General features: G+C 32.3%; 2 protein-coding genes across 2 annotated transcripts; both read right to left on the bottom strand.

Annotated features, from left to right (window-relative positions):
• Positions 1 to 1401: 1401 nt before the first annotated feature.
• On the bottom strand, positions 1402 to 2763 carry LOC107905550 (thioredoxin-like protein CDSP32, chloroplastic). Its single transcript, XM_016832221.2, has one exon. The coding sequence runs from the start codon at positions 2438 to 2440 to the stop codon at positions 1538 to 1540; it is 903 nt and encodes a 300-aa protein (XP_016687710.1). The 5' UTR covers positions 2441 to 2763; the 3' UTR covers positions 1402 to 1537.
• A 2685-nt stretch (positions 2764 to 5448) lies between these two features.
• LOC107905551 (24-methylenesterol C-methyltransferase 2-like) lies at positions 5449 to 6841 on the bottom strand. Its single transcript, NM_001326956.2, has one exon. It carries the CDS (start codon positions 6787 to 6789, stop codon positions 5704 to 5706), a length of 1086 nt encoding a protein of 361 aa, NP_001313885.2. The 5' UTR covers positions 6790 to 6841; the 3' UTR covers positions 5449 to 5703.
• Between the last annotated feature and the right edge of the window lie 8845 nt (positions 6842 to 15686).

Genomic DNA, 15686 nt, shown 5'->3' with positions numbered 1-15686 from the left:
AATGTGGGATAACTTGTATTTGATGTTGCAATAATCCTCCTTTCAATGATTCTATAATAAAATCACATTTGATCCTATCATAAGCTTTTTCTAAATCAACCTTAATTGTTATTCATACTTTCTTGCTATCTTCAAACATATGGAGTGTATCAACCCCTGAGCAATAAGAATGTGGAGCAATCGTTCTATCCGCAATAAAAGAAATTTGGTTGGGATAAATAAGCAATGGCATAATACCTTTCAAGTGGTTCGTGGTTAACTATATGAGAACTTTATGCAAAATTTAACATAAACTGATGTGTCGAAAACCCACCAATTTTTCAAGATTGTAAGTTTTTGGAATTAGACTAACAATGTTCTGCTCAACATTGATTCAATAGGTTGGCTCATGAAAACCCCTTTGACCATCTTACAAATAGCTTGGCCAACAATATCCCACTGGCTCATATAAAGTTGTCTACTCCCAAAGCCTTCAAAGGTGCCATTTCAAATAAGGTGCTTCATATCTCCTTGGAAGAAATCTCAAAATTGAGCAATTCTTGAGCTTTCGCACTCAATTTAGGAAAAAGCATTACAAACAGAGAAGTTAGTAGAGACTTGCCACCAACATATACATTTCTTTGTAGAAACGTATTGCTTCGGCTTTAAGGACATCCTCATCACAGCCCAGTCATTCGTATTCAACTCGAGCACTACTTTATGGTTCTACTTCTGGCGGGCAAGTGTGCATTTGTGGAAATACTTGGTGTTCCTATTGCCATTCCACCCTCGATTTTTTCTTCCAAAGCGTTTGTTCAATATTCAACTCCTCTTCAGCTACTCCACCCTCAACTGGCACTCCTAGTGAATTAGTTTGTCAAATTGGCGGGAGTCGAGAGCATGATCTTCCTTTTCCAGTTGCCAATAAAGCCAAAGGTTTCTCGATCCAAACCTTTAACTTATTTGATAACTCTACAGTCGCTTTACGAAAGATGCTTTGATTATTCAAAGAGTTCCTTGCCAATCCTTGAACCAATTATGCGTTTGCCAAACAGGAAAGAGTCTGAAAAGGCCGGCTTTATCTACAGCATCCAGCCTTCCCCTCAGTTACTAACAACGGTCTATGGTTGGATGGCATATGATGCAAATGGTATATATATATATATAAAATGTATGACACTCTGTTCGTCTTGTCTATGTGGTAGACAGTTGTCTGATTTAATCTTAAAACTTAAAGCTAAATTGAGGCAGTTAAATTACAAAAATAAGGCTATATTATATCCTAATTCCATATGAATCATGATAAATATTGCATTATTCTTGCATATACACTTTGCACCATTACGAGTTAGTTAACCAACAAATTAAAGTACCTATACAAGTGACAAATAAGAGAAGCATATTTATCATTATTAATTAAGATTAAAGCAAAGTAAATTTTGGTCCTTTAGATATAGATAAATGTGGAGTACAATTCATTTCACTATAGTAAACTCAGTCCAACACATATTACATTTTCATAATTGATGATTTGTATGAGTTGCTTTGGAGCTTCCCATTAATAAGTAACTCGAACTCCTTGGTATCTTAGAATCTCCCCAATAAGCTCTCCTTTCCCAGATCCTACGTACCTTCCACATATCTCTCCGTCTCTGATGAACAAAAACGTCGGCACCTCCACCACGTCCATGTCCTTGAGGAACTGCATGCAGCTGTCGTTCTCATCACCGTTCATCCTCGCGAAAACCACCGAATCCATTTGCCTTGACAGCTTAATCACCGTCGGGTACACCTTGACACATGGCCCACAATGTTTGAGCCCCACGTCCAGAACAACCAGCTTATGGTCAAGCTTGTGGTCTTCGATGAGCTTCTCAACGTCCTCTCTGCTGTGAAGCTGAACCACACCCGAATGGCTGTCACCGTAGTACAACACATCACCCATCAGCTGGTCCGGTCCGATCCCTTCTTCTTCATGGATTTTCTCCATGCTCTTGTAGAAGCTAAAGTGCGGGACTTTCGTAATTTTCTCTCTTTTGCAAAGCTCCCTAGTCTCGTCCGATTCATCACCCATCACGAGGATGAATTCGACATCGTTGCATGTCCTGCTAAGGTCTACCATAAACGGGTAAATTTTACTGCTATGATAGCTGAAGCTAGTGGCGTATTCCACCACAACAAGCCTGTTTTTAGCCTTCCTGAGAGCTTCGTCGAATTCCTCAATGCTGTGAACCTTCTGAACTCGCTCATCACTCGGAGCATCCTTGGTCCCAGGAGCGGCTGTAGCCTTGGTAATGAAGCGAGAGCTGGTGCTTGTTCCTAGCTTTGTTGAAAAAGATCTGGGCCTAGTCGCAAGGGATGGTAGAAAAGAAGCATGAGAGCCAAGAGAAGTGAGTTTTGGGGTGAAGTGAAGAAGATCGGAAGGAGGTGGTTTAGTTAAGAAATTAGTGATTGCAGCCATTAAGGGGTGAGGGGAGGAAGACAAGTGAGAAAGAAACTGTGTTTCTGGAGTTGGTACAGGGGACTGCTCCCTCGGGAACAAAAAACAACCATGGAAAAAAGATGAAATCTAAAAATCTAATCGTTCAAAAATGGTAACCACTCGTTTCGGCTCGTTCCATTGATATTATCCACATATGTTGCTGGCATTGCTTTCTGCATTGTTATTCAGCACTCGGGATGGTAGATTTTTGTACGACCACTGACTGGGCTGGATTTTTCATAGTCCTTTTCGCTGGTGAAAAAGAAATATAGATATTGTAGTACCATTTTGAGGATACTATTAACCAAACCCCTTGAGATATCTAAAAGGTCTTCTTCACTGAAATCAATTGGGCTTCAATAACTGAACACTTGGGCTTGATTTCCGCATTTTGATGGCAAATGGAGTATGGTCAGGTTCAGTTTCAAAGAGAATTAATTAGATTTATACCAAACTTACCCAAAAAATTTATATTTATTAAAAATTCACATAAAAACCATTCATTATGATAAATTTAATTATTTATCTTGTCTGGTGTTTCCAATCCAAATTTTATTATGTTTATTTTTTTATTAATTTGTTATATAAAACGATAAAAATATAATTTACTTGGTACATGATAAGGCATTTTAATGATTTTGTAACTGAGTAGGTGGCCAGTTGATCCATAACACTAACTCAGTAAAACACTTAAAATAAACTACAACTTATATCACAAGCATATGAGTGTGGAAACAATGTTTTTAGAGTATAAGTGTCCGTTTAAAAAATATACAATAAATAATGAAACAGAAGATTTGAAACTAATAATAATAACACATATGTAATATGTACGAAATTAAAACAAAATTTTAGCTTTTTTATGGGTATAACCAAGTTTAAATGGATAAATACATCATATTAAGAATATTAAAAGCTTTCTAATGATTTGTCATGGTATTGTCATTTTTCTTGAGTTGATTCGAGTTAACTTGCGACACCAACTCAATCAGTAACATTATTAATTATATACGAAGAATGTGAATCAATCAGTCCATGTAATAGTTTTAAGATGTATAAAAAATAAAAACAAAGCTTTAGTTGAAGTAGTAAAGAATGGATTCAAATTTTATCTTTTATGTCAAAATTCTACTGGATTTATTAAATTATAAAAAAAACAGAAATATCATTCTAATGATATAATTTATTCATACATGAAGAAATATTTTCATAATTTCTTTAATCGAATTAATCAACATTTAACTTATTATATCAGAAGAAGTTGAAATATGGTTATAGATTAATGGTTGAGTGATAAATTAACCCTACAAGTACAGATATAAATGCAAGCGCTTGTGTTGAGCTAGACATGGTTGGTTGGTATAGAGTATGAAAAAAAGCAGAGATGAAACTTTGTCATTATAACAAAAGTTTTATGCCTTTCAAAGAAAACAACCAAGTTTCATGACACCTTTTTTAGTTAATTTATTAAAGTTAAATACTATTTTTATTATATTTTTATAAAGTTATGGATTTAATTTGATTAATTTAAGCTTATGTATTTTTAAATTAGTTAGTTTTAATTTTTGTACTTTTCAAATTTTGAAATTTTATTCCTAACCCAAACAATAGTAATTAAATTCGTTTGGTTAAATTCAATTACTAGTATTGCATTATGCATATATATGGTTGATCATTTTAAGTTTTTATACTTTTTTTTAATTTTGAAATTTTAGCATTTATGCAAATAATAGACATTATCCATTAACTGGGTTTTTAGTAGTAATATGTGAAAAAAATAAGTTAACATATTATTACACATATGATGATATATTTGTCGCGTCATATTTTAAAAATAATATAATTTAACAATTATTATTTAGTGAGAACTGAAATTTTAAAAGCTGAAAAATATAGTATCTAGAAATAATTAAATTTAAATAAAAAAAATTAAATTCACAACTTTAGTAAAGATAGCAAAATTTAACCATTTACTAATAATAGAAATTAGTTTTTTCTTATAAAGTGGGTGAAGACAACCCAAACTCATGGCATGAAATTGTTGGCATCATTGGGTTTTACAATTAAGGCCGATGGCAATAGATTTTATTTTTCATAAAAGGAAAATTAAAATGATATAACATCGGGCATAGAAGTTAAGTGATATGAGAAAGAGCAATATCTGTATCACATTGGACCGGGCCTTCGGAGACAAAGGTAGACGTAGGCATTTGAATAGCAGATTTCACTTTCCACATGTAGAAAGCATTTGCGTCACTTAATGGCTGATTTCACAGCAATTTAATTATCCTCAATGTGAAAAGTAAACTGTATAGGTTCTTCCTTTCCATTTGCCAAATCCGTGAGCTCCCATTTGTCAACCGTCATTATCGAATATAAGACTTGATTACGAACTCCAACACTTGGGACTTCTTTATCAAACTTGATTTAACCCTTTCAAACAGGCCTAGGTAGAGAGCTACTAATATAATAATCATTATCAGTGCATTAGGAGAGGAAATGTTGACAGATCCAACATGATTGTGGCCCCCTATATAAAATGTGACAGAAAACCGAACAGATGTGCAGAGATCCGAACAGCCTTTCGGTCTTTGGCGTTTGCCTTGCCTGCCAGCGCTCGCCATCTAAAGCCTAAGCGCCTTTGCAAAACTTCCTAACCTTACATGTGCCTGCCCAGAGTCTTTTCTTATTATATGTCCTTTTCACTATATATAACGAATCACAATTGTAGTTCATTCTTTTTCAGTTTAAAAAAAACGGGACCTTAGATCTACAACCTTACTATTTTTTTTATCCTACAAACGAATCTATACAAAATTGGGGTTGAATAATTTGAGACGAGTAAGGCGAAAACTCCGAGGAGATTTTAAGGGAGGGAAGTGTTTGGTTTGGATCCATTGTTTGAGAGCTTAGCTTAGATAAGTTGATCTTGTGTTTCAACCAAGTTACAAACAACCACTCGAAATCGACAAAAAAATTCCATCCATTCAAAAAAAAGAACAAAAATTTCCTTCCTTTTCCTTTATCGCCGACGATCAAACTGGAATTTGAATTAAAAAAAGGGGAAAGTACATGATTTCGACTAAGAAAAGTAGAAAAATAAATAAAAGAGAAACCTAGGAAATTAATGTTTTTTAGGAAGGCTGTAGTGAAAAAAAGAAAAAGAAAAAGAGATGGAACTGGAAGACAATGCAGCAAATAAATTACCTCAAGGCCTAAGATTTTTTTTTAAAGAGAAATAACTAAGATTGGGTAGGTGGGACTTGGGGTTTTCTGAGGAGAATCATGTGCATGGGGGAAAAAATCCCAGAATCCCCACCTCTGGTCAAATAATCGGCGGTCTTAAACAGCATCTCGTGAACATCAACGGTTCCTTTAGGAGCTATCCCTATGGAAGCTAGAACAGTGACGAGAATGTGGTTCCTCCAGTAGGCGATTCTCCCCATCTTAAGCCTGGTCCACCAGGGTAAGGCCGGTGGCTTGGCTAGATCCTTCTCTTTAACAACCTCGAAGCCTACCTTTTTTGCAACCTCCGCTATGTCCTTGTAGTTCCTGAGACCGGGCAAAGCATCGCCTCTTTCGATACCTTGAATAACCTCCACGTGTTCAGGGTTATCACCTCTGTACCTGTCAGTCGTCACCCACTCGTAAGACACGTATAGAGATCCCGGTTTCAGCACCCGGAACACCTCCGCGTACACTTCTTCCAGTTTCGGCGCGTGGCACGTCGCCTCTATCGAGTACGCACCATCGAACGTGTTGTCTTTGAATGGCATCTCCAAAAAGTTCCCGCAAACCACTTCACAAAGCGAATCTAGCCCAGCTTTCTTGTTGTGAAGCCTGGCTCGGTTCACTTGGTACTCGTTGATGGTGATGCCCACGACATTGGCTCGCGAATGAGCCGCGATAGCACGCATGGGCCCCCCGACGCCGCACCCGACGTCCAGGACTCGATCTCCGGGCTTGACTTCGATCAGATCAACGGCCATCTCTTCGTGGAGGCGCGTAGCGTCCCGGTGAGATTTCCCTCGAATGGAAGGAGAAAAGTGGAAGGACTGACCCCAACCCCATTCGTAAATATCGGTGACTAAGTTGTAAAAAGTATCGACGAAATCTGGAACCTTTTCGGCGGTTTCGATCTCCTTTGGTTGGCGGAAGAAAGACCAATACTGTTTGTAGTTGTCCTGAACTTTCTCGGCAGAGATGGAGCCGCCGGAGAGATCGACGGCTCGCTTGCCCTTTTGCTCGGCCGGCCCTAAAAGGCAGACGAACCAGTAAAGACCGCAGGCAAGAAGAGCCCCAGTACAGAAGAGACCAAAAGGATCCATGAGAAAGGGAGAGGACAAAGAGAGAAAGAGAGAGAGAGCAAGTGAGTGACGGTGAGAAAAAGCGGGGGTAAACTACTAATAAATTACAGCTCTCAAGAGTCCCCTAAAAATCAAAAACAGAATCTACTTACAGCTACCGTTGACGCGCGTTGCGCGTGTTGATAAATTGTTGAACAGGTTTTTATCAAAACAAACATGATACGTCTAGATTTACTGTTTTACCCTATGTACGCCTAGATTTACTGTTCTGCCCTTCTTTATTATAATAAGCGTTTTTTTCCCCTTTAGGCATAACCACCTTTTTGCATCCTCAATTAAAAAAAAATTAGTTTAACTCTTCATTTAATTTTTTATTATATCAACAGTTATTTAATTTTTTAAATTTTAAAACAATTAATTTTTTTTAATTTTAAAGAATCAATTAAATATTAACATTTTATTCACATATATATTACATCAATAAAATTAAAAAATATTATTATTTTATCTATTTTGAGTGATTTGACAAAAATAAAGAACGAAAAATTAAGTAAAGAGTTAAAATAATTTTTATTGTAAAGTTAAAAGAGTGAGGATTACGAAATTACAATATGAATAAATATTAGCATATTAAATAATTAATGGATAACTATTTTCCTAGTATCTCTCGTTGGAACTGAAATAATAATATTTCAAACCATAATATTTGAAATAAGAAATCTTAGGGATTCTCCAAGGGGTTGAATATTTCTGTTAATCCGTTTTAGTTTTAGGCGGCCCATCGAAATCATAACGTCTCAAACTGTAATCTCACTGAAATTATAATATTTCAGAAATAAATCTTAAAGATTCAATCCAAAACAATGTTGTGTTAATTTTCTTAAGCAGAAAGTTTATCGAAAACTTTAATTTTAAATATTTTACATTTTTCTCAAAGAATTTCAGATAAAAGAAAATATAAAGATATATTTAAGATTTTTATTTTCCTTTAAAAATAAGTCAGAATAATTTAATATGATTTTTTACTTTATTTAAAATAATGTGTGTGTTTTTTAAAAAGGATAATATTTTAAATAACGTGGAATATTTTTGAAAAAAAAAAAAGGATAAACCTATAAAAGAAAATTTTCATAATTTAAAATTTATTATTATCGCACCAGCTAATTATATTTCATAGTATCTTTATAAATTGTTTTATTTTATATTGGTGATTTAAATTTAGCATTTTTTTTCCTTTTTAGCTCAATATTTTTTAAAAGAATAGGTAAGGATTAAATTAGTAGTGAACCTTTTAATGTGTAAGTTTGAAATGTAATTATGGAACACCCTCTATAATGTTACTGGCCAGATGAGGTAGGTTACTGTATTTAGGGACATTAGAGTATTGTAAACCTGAAAACATGCTGTAATCACTAAAATTTTATGTACTACAAACAAGAACATCGAGCTTCTTCCTCAATACACAGGTTTACTATTAATATTGCATTCCATATTCTAGTACTTGTATACAAATTTGATCTAGTCCTCCTTGGTGTTTAAATTTGACGTGGTCAATCTCTCACTTTCCATCCAATAACAGCCTATATATCCGGATCAAAATTCGGAAAATATTATTTGGATTTTATATTGTTATTCTTTATTTTAAAAAAATTAAAAGCGGTAAATAATAATATTTTTTCAATAATGATATTTATTTGTATTCAAATATTTATTTTTTAAAGAAAAATTATATTTATTTGTATTCAAACTAACATTTAACATTTGAAAACCTATTAACAGTAATATTATTCTGTTTAGATGGGATAGAATAAGATTCAATTGTTAAAGGGTAAACTACATAAATACTTATCCAACTATAAAAGATAGGCACTCAAAATAAAAGCTTATAATTGAAGCACTCACATTACGTAGTTCAGTCATTTTGGTCACTCTTGTTAAAATCATAAACGGCAAGCTGACGTAACAGTTAAAAATTTGATATAATTACACATTTATATATTATATTGATTTAGTTATAATTTTAAAAAATTAACCCTCAAAATTTACAAATATTCTAAATTTAATCCTAATTTTAAAATTTTCAACCAAACACGTTTTATTGAATGTTTTCCATTTTCTAATAAAACGAGAAATATGATTTTTATTTTCTAAGACTCTCTCTCTCTCTGTATATGTGAGAGTTGTTAATATTTATAATAGTTATAATTAATATTGGATTGTGTTTAAAAAAATTATTAGTATTTATTTGTAAGCCTACAACATTTTTTTTATTTAATGGTGAGGTGTATATAATTTTCCATTGACGTGCAAGAGATTTATATACTAACAATGCATCAAATATTATTCCATTAAAAAACCTACAACTCCCTAAATGTGGTTAAATATATTCATGTGTGCCGATCGAGTCTTAGCTTGATTGGCATGGGTCTTGTTGCCAGTGCAGTAAGACGTGAGTTCAAGCACACTGAATCATATTGTCCTCCTATTTAAAAGTCAAGGAGGGCTCGTGTCTAGTTTTAGGCATTGTATCAAAAGAGCAAATATGATCAGAACGAGATTGTTTAAATGTGTATGTATGTATATATATATAATTTTATTAAATTTCAGTCGTTTGATTGTCTTTCTACTAGACAGTTAATTATTTCTCCTCCGACGTTAATCATCCCTTTTTATGTACAAAGTTTTCTTGTTCACCAAATACCCCAAAAATAGTACATAGATTCTCACCATGATTTTTAATTTCGTCTGAAATGTTTTGTGAAACGGGCAGCTCCTTCGCCTCGTCTCGTAATTAATGTTCTGTTTATTGTTTCACTCCCTTTCCCTTTTTTGTCAAATTTGTTTAGATGGAAATTTGAGTTGGTTTGTTTGTTTAGGCATTGAGTAAGATTGTACACAATCCCACTTTCCCCTTCCAAACACTTTCAAGATTTTAGATCGACTCTTTTTTTTTCTTTGCAATTCTTATTCTTATTTAATTTGTTTTTGTTTTAAAGATGGGTAATTGAAGTAAATGCAGTTGTGAGAAACTTGCATGAAACCTATCAACTTCAGTCGGATTTCTCTTAATTTTACTTAATAATATAGTAAGATTATGTTTTTTATTTTATTCTTAAATTATTATCAAAATAATATTTTAGCTATAATTTTAGGAACAAATTAATTATTAACTCATGGAGTTAATGTATCATGTTTCGCCTTGCCAAGGGATAATGTAAGTTAGTGAATATGTAAACTTAATTTTAAAATCTAAATAAATAACTAATTATTAAATTATTAATTAACTCTTTCCTAACTCTTAAATAAGATGTTAAAACATGAATCTATTTTATCTTCCTATTAATACCAACTAAATTAAAAATGAAGCAATAAATTAAAATTTTTTAAAATTATAAAGTAAGTTATATTTTATTTTACATAGTGTGATGAATATTTACTAAATAATTATTTAACTTTGACTAAATGCGTTAAAATAAATTTAAAAAATTTTGATGTCTGTCACGCGCTCTCGCTCTTCCAGCACGCGTCCCATATTTTTTAATTGGTCATAAAAAGAGCGGCCGGCAGACGGCCACACCTGAACAAGTATGTCATTCGGCTGTTTTGAAACGAAAAGTCACCATTTTTTTCAATATTGTTAAGTGACATTCCTGAAATTAAATTAATTTGTAATCACAAGAAAAGACAAATATATATAGGGTGAGTGGCCAGAATAACAAATTAAGTATATATTTAATTGCAAATAAGAAAAAAAGTTGTGGGGAGAATTGTGTCATTTAGGTAAAAAAAAGAAAGAGAAAAGGGACAAAAGCGGATTTTAGGTGGAGAACACAAAATACAAAATGGCAGCACTGCAGGATGGAACCCTACCTAAAGCTAGAGGGTAAGATGTGTGGTGTTGTTGTAGTTATAGATCAGGGAAATAAATGTAGGCTGGCCGTGTCAAGAAATCACGTGGAAGCTTCATTTAATAATCATGCAATGCAAACACTTTGTACTTCTACTTTCTCTCTTTAAAGGAGGAAAGAGAAAAGCATCACCCAGTAGATGCTTTTTTTCCTGCCATTGGATCTGTGAATATCTCTTTTTTTTGCTTTTTAGATAGCAAAGGACCAAACACATTCACCTGCTTTTAACTCCCTGTCATGTTTTAAATGGTAATAATAAAAAGAAAAGGATGTTAAAAAAAGAGAGGAAATACATATGTAAAAAAGCAAGTCTCCATATCAATATTCATTGGGTTAGTGATAGACAAGTCAGCTTTTCTTCTTGTGGGCTTAGAATTTTCTTTTCTAATTTAAGGATTTGATCTAATTTTAACTCTAAATTTAAAATACTGTGGATAATGTGGTGGAGAACAATGATGCTCAGGATTTGATTCGTTTTAATTATTATTATAATAATAATTAAGATCATAAGCTAAGATTCCCTGCATTTGGATGGATCGAAGCCAACCCTTTAAAATTTTTAGCTAGCCATTTTAATTTCTAACATAGATCGACATTCAGGCCCAACTTCATACTGGCCAAATTACAACACCTTAGGCCCAGAATTAGGTTGCTGGCCACCACGAAGATCATAAATGGGTTCAATCTGTACGTTCATCTTCTGCCATCTTGATTTAAACACCAAAACTTAACGTTGAGTAATTTAGTATACAACCGCGTGTTATTTTATACGTATTACAATAATTTATCAACCTTGATATTGTTGAATTTAAGATGGAGATTCAACCTGTTAACGTGGCAATAGTTGAAGAGTGAGTTTGTTTTTTTTTATTCACACCTGATAAGTTTAAGTATAGACTTTTTGGTGGTGCGATATGGACTTCAAATGTGGAGTTGACAAGTCTACCGTATGTCCATGAATTTCACCATAACATGGTGGGAGTAGCTGTCAAGGACAACACTTAAAATATTGATGCCACGTTAAAGTCACTAACAGTTTCATCGTTAGGCTTAGAAAATACCGTACAGGAGGCATATGGTAATGGCAGGCTAAACAGGGACAAAACAGACAAAAGTTGATCGGCACAACTTATCACATATATACCTCGATATTCCTTGTCTCTTCATAGGCTTTATACCACTCAAAAAGGTTGGAAAGTTGGGATTTTTCTGTGACAAGTAGAACTTGCGTGTTACGCAATACAACAGAATGTGGATTGTGGGGTTTTTTTTTTTATAAAATTAATTTAAAAAATTTAATTAATTATATAAATGACTCATTTTTTTGATTAAATACGTAAATGACTTAAAATTTACAGTGAAAATTGGTGGAGCCAAAGAGTTTGGCGCCACCAACATACCACGTCAGCAACCGTGATAAAAAAATCAATTTTTTGGTGGAGCAAGAATTTTTGTCAAAAGATCCGCCAAATTTTTACTTGACCTCACATAATTAATAATGAGCATTCTATCAGAGACTAATTGTTGGACATAACTATGTCTTAATCCAATGTGTCTACATTTTTCATTATATACTTGGCTACATGCCTATGCTAGAGTATCCTCACTATCACAACAGATAGAAATATGTGAAATTGGTTTAGGCTATAGAGGTTCATCATAAAGCAAATTTATTAACCATTTTGCTTATTTAGATGCAGCAACTAATGCAATAAATTCAACTGCCATAGTGAAATTATTAATACATGTTTATTTCTTAGAACCCCAAGAAATGACACCTCCACCAAGAATGAATATCTATCCACTAGTAGAAGCATGATCTTTTAAACTTGTCATCCAGCTAGCATCCGAATATCCTTCTAAAATTAAAGGATGTCCTCTATTAAGGGTGTAAATGAACAGAACGTTTGATGAACTGTTCATGAACTATTCGTATAATGTTCATTTATTAAGCTAAATCAATGAGTATGAACAAATTTTTTTATTTTTGTTTAATAAACGAACGAACACGAACATAGGTGTGTTCAATTCGTTTATGTTCACGAACAAGCTCGTTTATAAGCTTATTTATGACTCGTTTATTTATTGACAATATTTTCTTATAAAAATATAGAGCTATAAACAGAGCATTCGATGAACATGTTCGTGTATAAGTGTGTACGCATGTATTTATTGTTTGTTTGTTTATTATTTATTAACATTATTCGTGAACATGTTCAATTATATGTTCATGAACATGTTTGTTTAATGTTCATGAACATGTTCGATTAAGTTAAATGAACATGTTCGTGTATAAGTGTGTACGCATGTATTTATTGTTTGTTTGTTTATTATTTATTAACATTATTCGTGAACATGTTCAATTATATGTTCATGAACATGTTTGTTTAATGTTCATGAACATGTTCGATTAAGTTAAATGAACATGTTCGTGAACATTAAAAAAACGACCATGAACACGCATAATTTTAAATAAACGAACATGAACAAAAATTTGAAATTCTTAACGAACAAAAGCTGAACATGAACAAGCTTAAAAATAAACAAATAAAAATGAACAAAGATTTTTTCATTCAAGCTCGGTTCATTTACAGCCCTATCCTCTATAGCACAACCCATAGTTAATAGTTTTCTTTAAGTACCTAAATACTCTATTCAAAGCTTGCTAGTGCAAAGTACTTGAGTTACTTGAGTATCGATTCATTTTTCCCAACATCATATACAATATTTAGTATTGTACAAGTCATTATGTACATAAGACAACCAATTAGACTTGCATATTTCATTTGACTAATTTTCCTACCAATATTAAATACTTTTTTTTTGAGGATCCATGGGTGTAGATGTTGGTATACAATTGAAATGATCAGACTTTTTAAGCACATTTTCAATGTAATTTGATTGTGATAAAGCTATAGTGCTTTCCTCTCGGGTTATTTTAATCTCAAGAATAGCATGTACTACACCGATATCCTTCATAGCTAAGTTGCTTGACAAGAATTTCTTTGTGTTTTCTACTTATTTCAAATTAGTGCCAAATACGAACATGTCATCTACATATAAGCAAATTATGACACATTTTCCTTTTAAATTTACTATATATGCACTTATTGAATTCATTTATGTCATAGCCATTAGCTAGAACAACCTTATCAAACTTTTGGTGCCATTGCTTTGGTGCTTGTTTAAGCCCATATAAAGATTTTCCATTATTGAATCCATCTCACTATTTATAGTTTATTTCCAAAAAGCAGAGTCTTAAGATTTCATTGCCTTTTCAAACGTAATAGGATCAAATTTTGTATTATAACAATAAGGCATCTTATTGCCTAAACTTTTATCTTTACCTTCTACAATGAACATAATAAAATTTGGCCTAAAATCTTTGGTCTTTTTAATCTTTTACTTCTTCTTAATTCTTGAAAAGATTGATTATTATTATCAACTTGTTCCAATGGAATCTTATTTTCATTTGAAGAATGAATCAATTGTTGTGACTATAATTGTCTTAAAATAGAACTAAATCTATTTTCATCAAAAATAGCATCTTTTAATTCAATAACAGTATCAACTAAAATTGAATCATTTGGTTCAATTACCATGAATTTATATGCCTTGCTATTATGTGCATATCCTATAAATATGCATTCAACTTCTTTTTTACCCAACTTTTTACATTTAGGTGTTAAAAATTTGACAATAGCTCTACAACCCCAAACCTTCAAATAATTAAACTTTGGTTTCCTTTTCTTCCATTGGTCACAGGAGGTTATTTTAGTTTCCTTATTAAGAACACTATTCAATATGTGACAAGCCGTTGGAACAACTTCCCCCTAAAATCCTTGTCTAAGACCTAAAAACGGTAACATTGAATTTACCATTTCAGTTAAGGCTTTATTTTTTTTCTTTCAACTGCTCCATTTTATTGTGCAGTGTAAGAGGTTGAAATCTGATGGATAATCCCATTGAATTCAAAATAACTTGAGTTATAGTATTCTTGACCTCTATTTGATCTTAAGTACTAGATAAATTATTCACACTGAAGTTCAACTTTAGATTTATAAACTTTAAATTTATCTAGTGTTTCAGTTTTTGAAAGCAATAAATATACATACCAATATCTAGAACAATCATCAATAAAAGTAATAAAATATTTTTTCAACCTAATGTAGGAGTATTATTGTAAGAGCTCGATTTTGACCCTAATCAGACAAAGTGGTTTTGAGACCACAAATCCGAGTTAGAAAAATATTTTAAAATTCAGTATTTTAGTATGTGAATTATAGTGTGTGAAAATTTCGTATAAAAATTTGATCGTTTGAATGCTCAATTTGATAAAAAGGGCTTAATCGCGTAAAATTAAAACTTAGGGATTTAATTTAAAAGCATCTATTTGTTGATGTCTTTTTAATTAGGAGGTTTAAAAGTGCAATTAAACCACTATATGGATAATGGATGGTTATGGGCAAGACTAACCTTAATGTTTATATATATTATATTTAGTAAATAAGGTTAGTTAAGTAAATCACCTTATATTACATTATATTTTAATTAAAAATACATAAAATTAGGCTAGTTATCATCTTCTTCACCGAATTTAGAAAATAAAAACAAGGTTTGGAAGCTTGAAACATTTGGCCATTGTTGAGCTTAATTTAAGGTTAGTCTTTGTTCGGTTTTTGAGAATTTTTACGTTTTTGAGATCGTTGTTTTGTGTACTACAAGACCCATGCTTTAATTTTTGAATTTGGTGTTGATTTTGTGATATTCTATTGATGAATTCTTGAGCTTTGTGATAGTTGATGATGAAATATGAAAGATATGTGAAAGATTAACATGTTTTGTCTTTGAATTTTTGGTGAAATTGAGTAATTAGGGCTAAATTGTGAAATTAAATTTTTGAGGGACTAAAATGTGACATAAATGAAATATGTGGACTTGTATGAGAACTAGGGATATTCGGCCCTTGTATAGTGTAGACAAATTTTGTGTATTTTGTGTTTTATACAA

Source organism: Gossypium hirsutum, chromosome D05 (assembly GCF_007990345.1).
Source record: "Gossypium hirsutum isolate 1008001.06 chromosome D05, Gossypium_hirsutum_v2.1, whole genome shotgun sequence".
Classification (NCBI taxonomy): domain Eukaryota; kingdom Viridiplantae; phylum Streptophyta; class Magnoliopsida; order Malvales; family Malvaceae; genus Gossypium; species Gossypium hirsutum.
The sequence above is the reverse complement of the archived record's forward strand: the minus strand, read 5'-3'. Positions and strand labels throughout refer to the sequence as shown.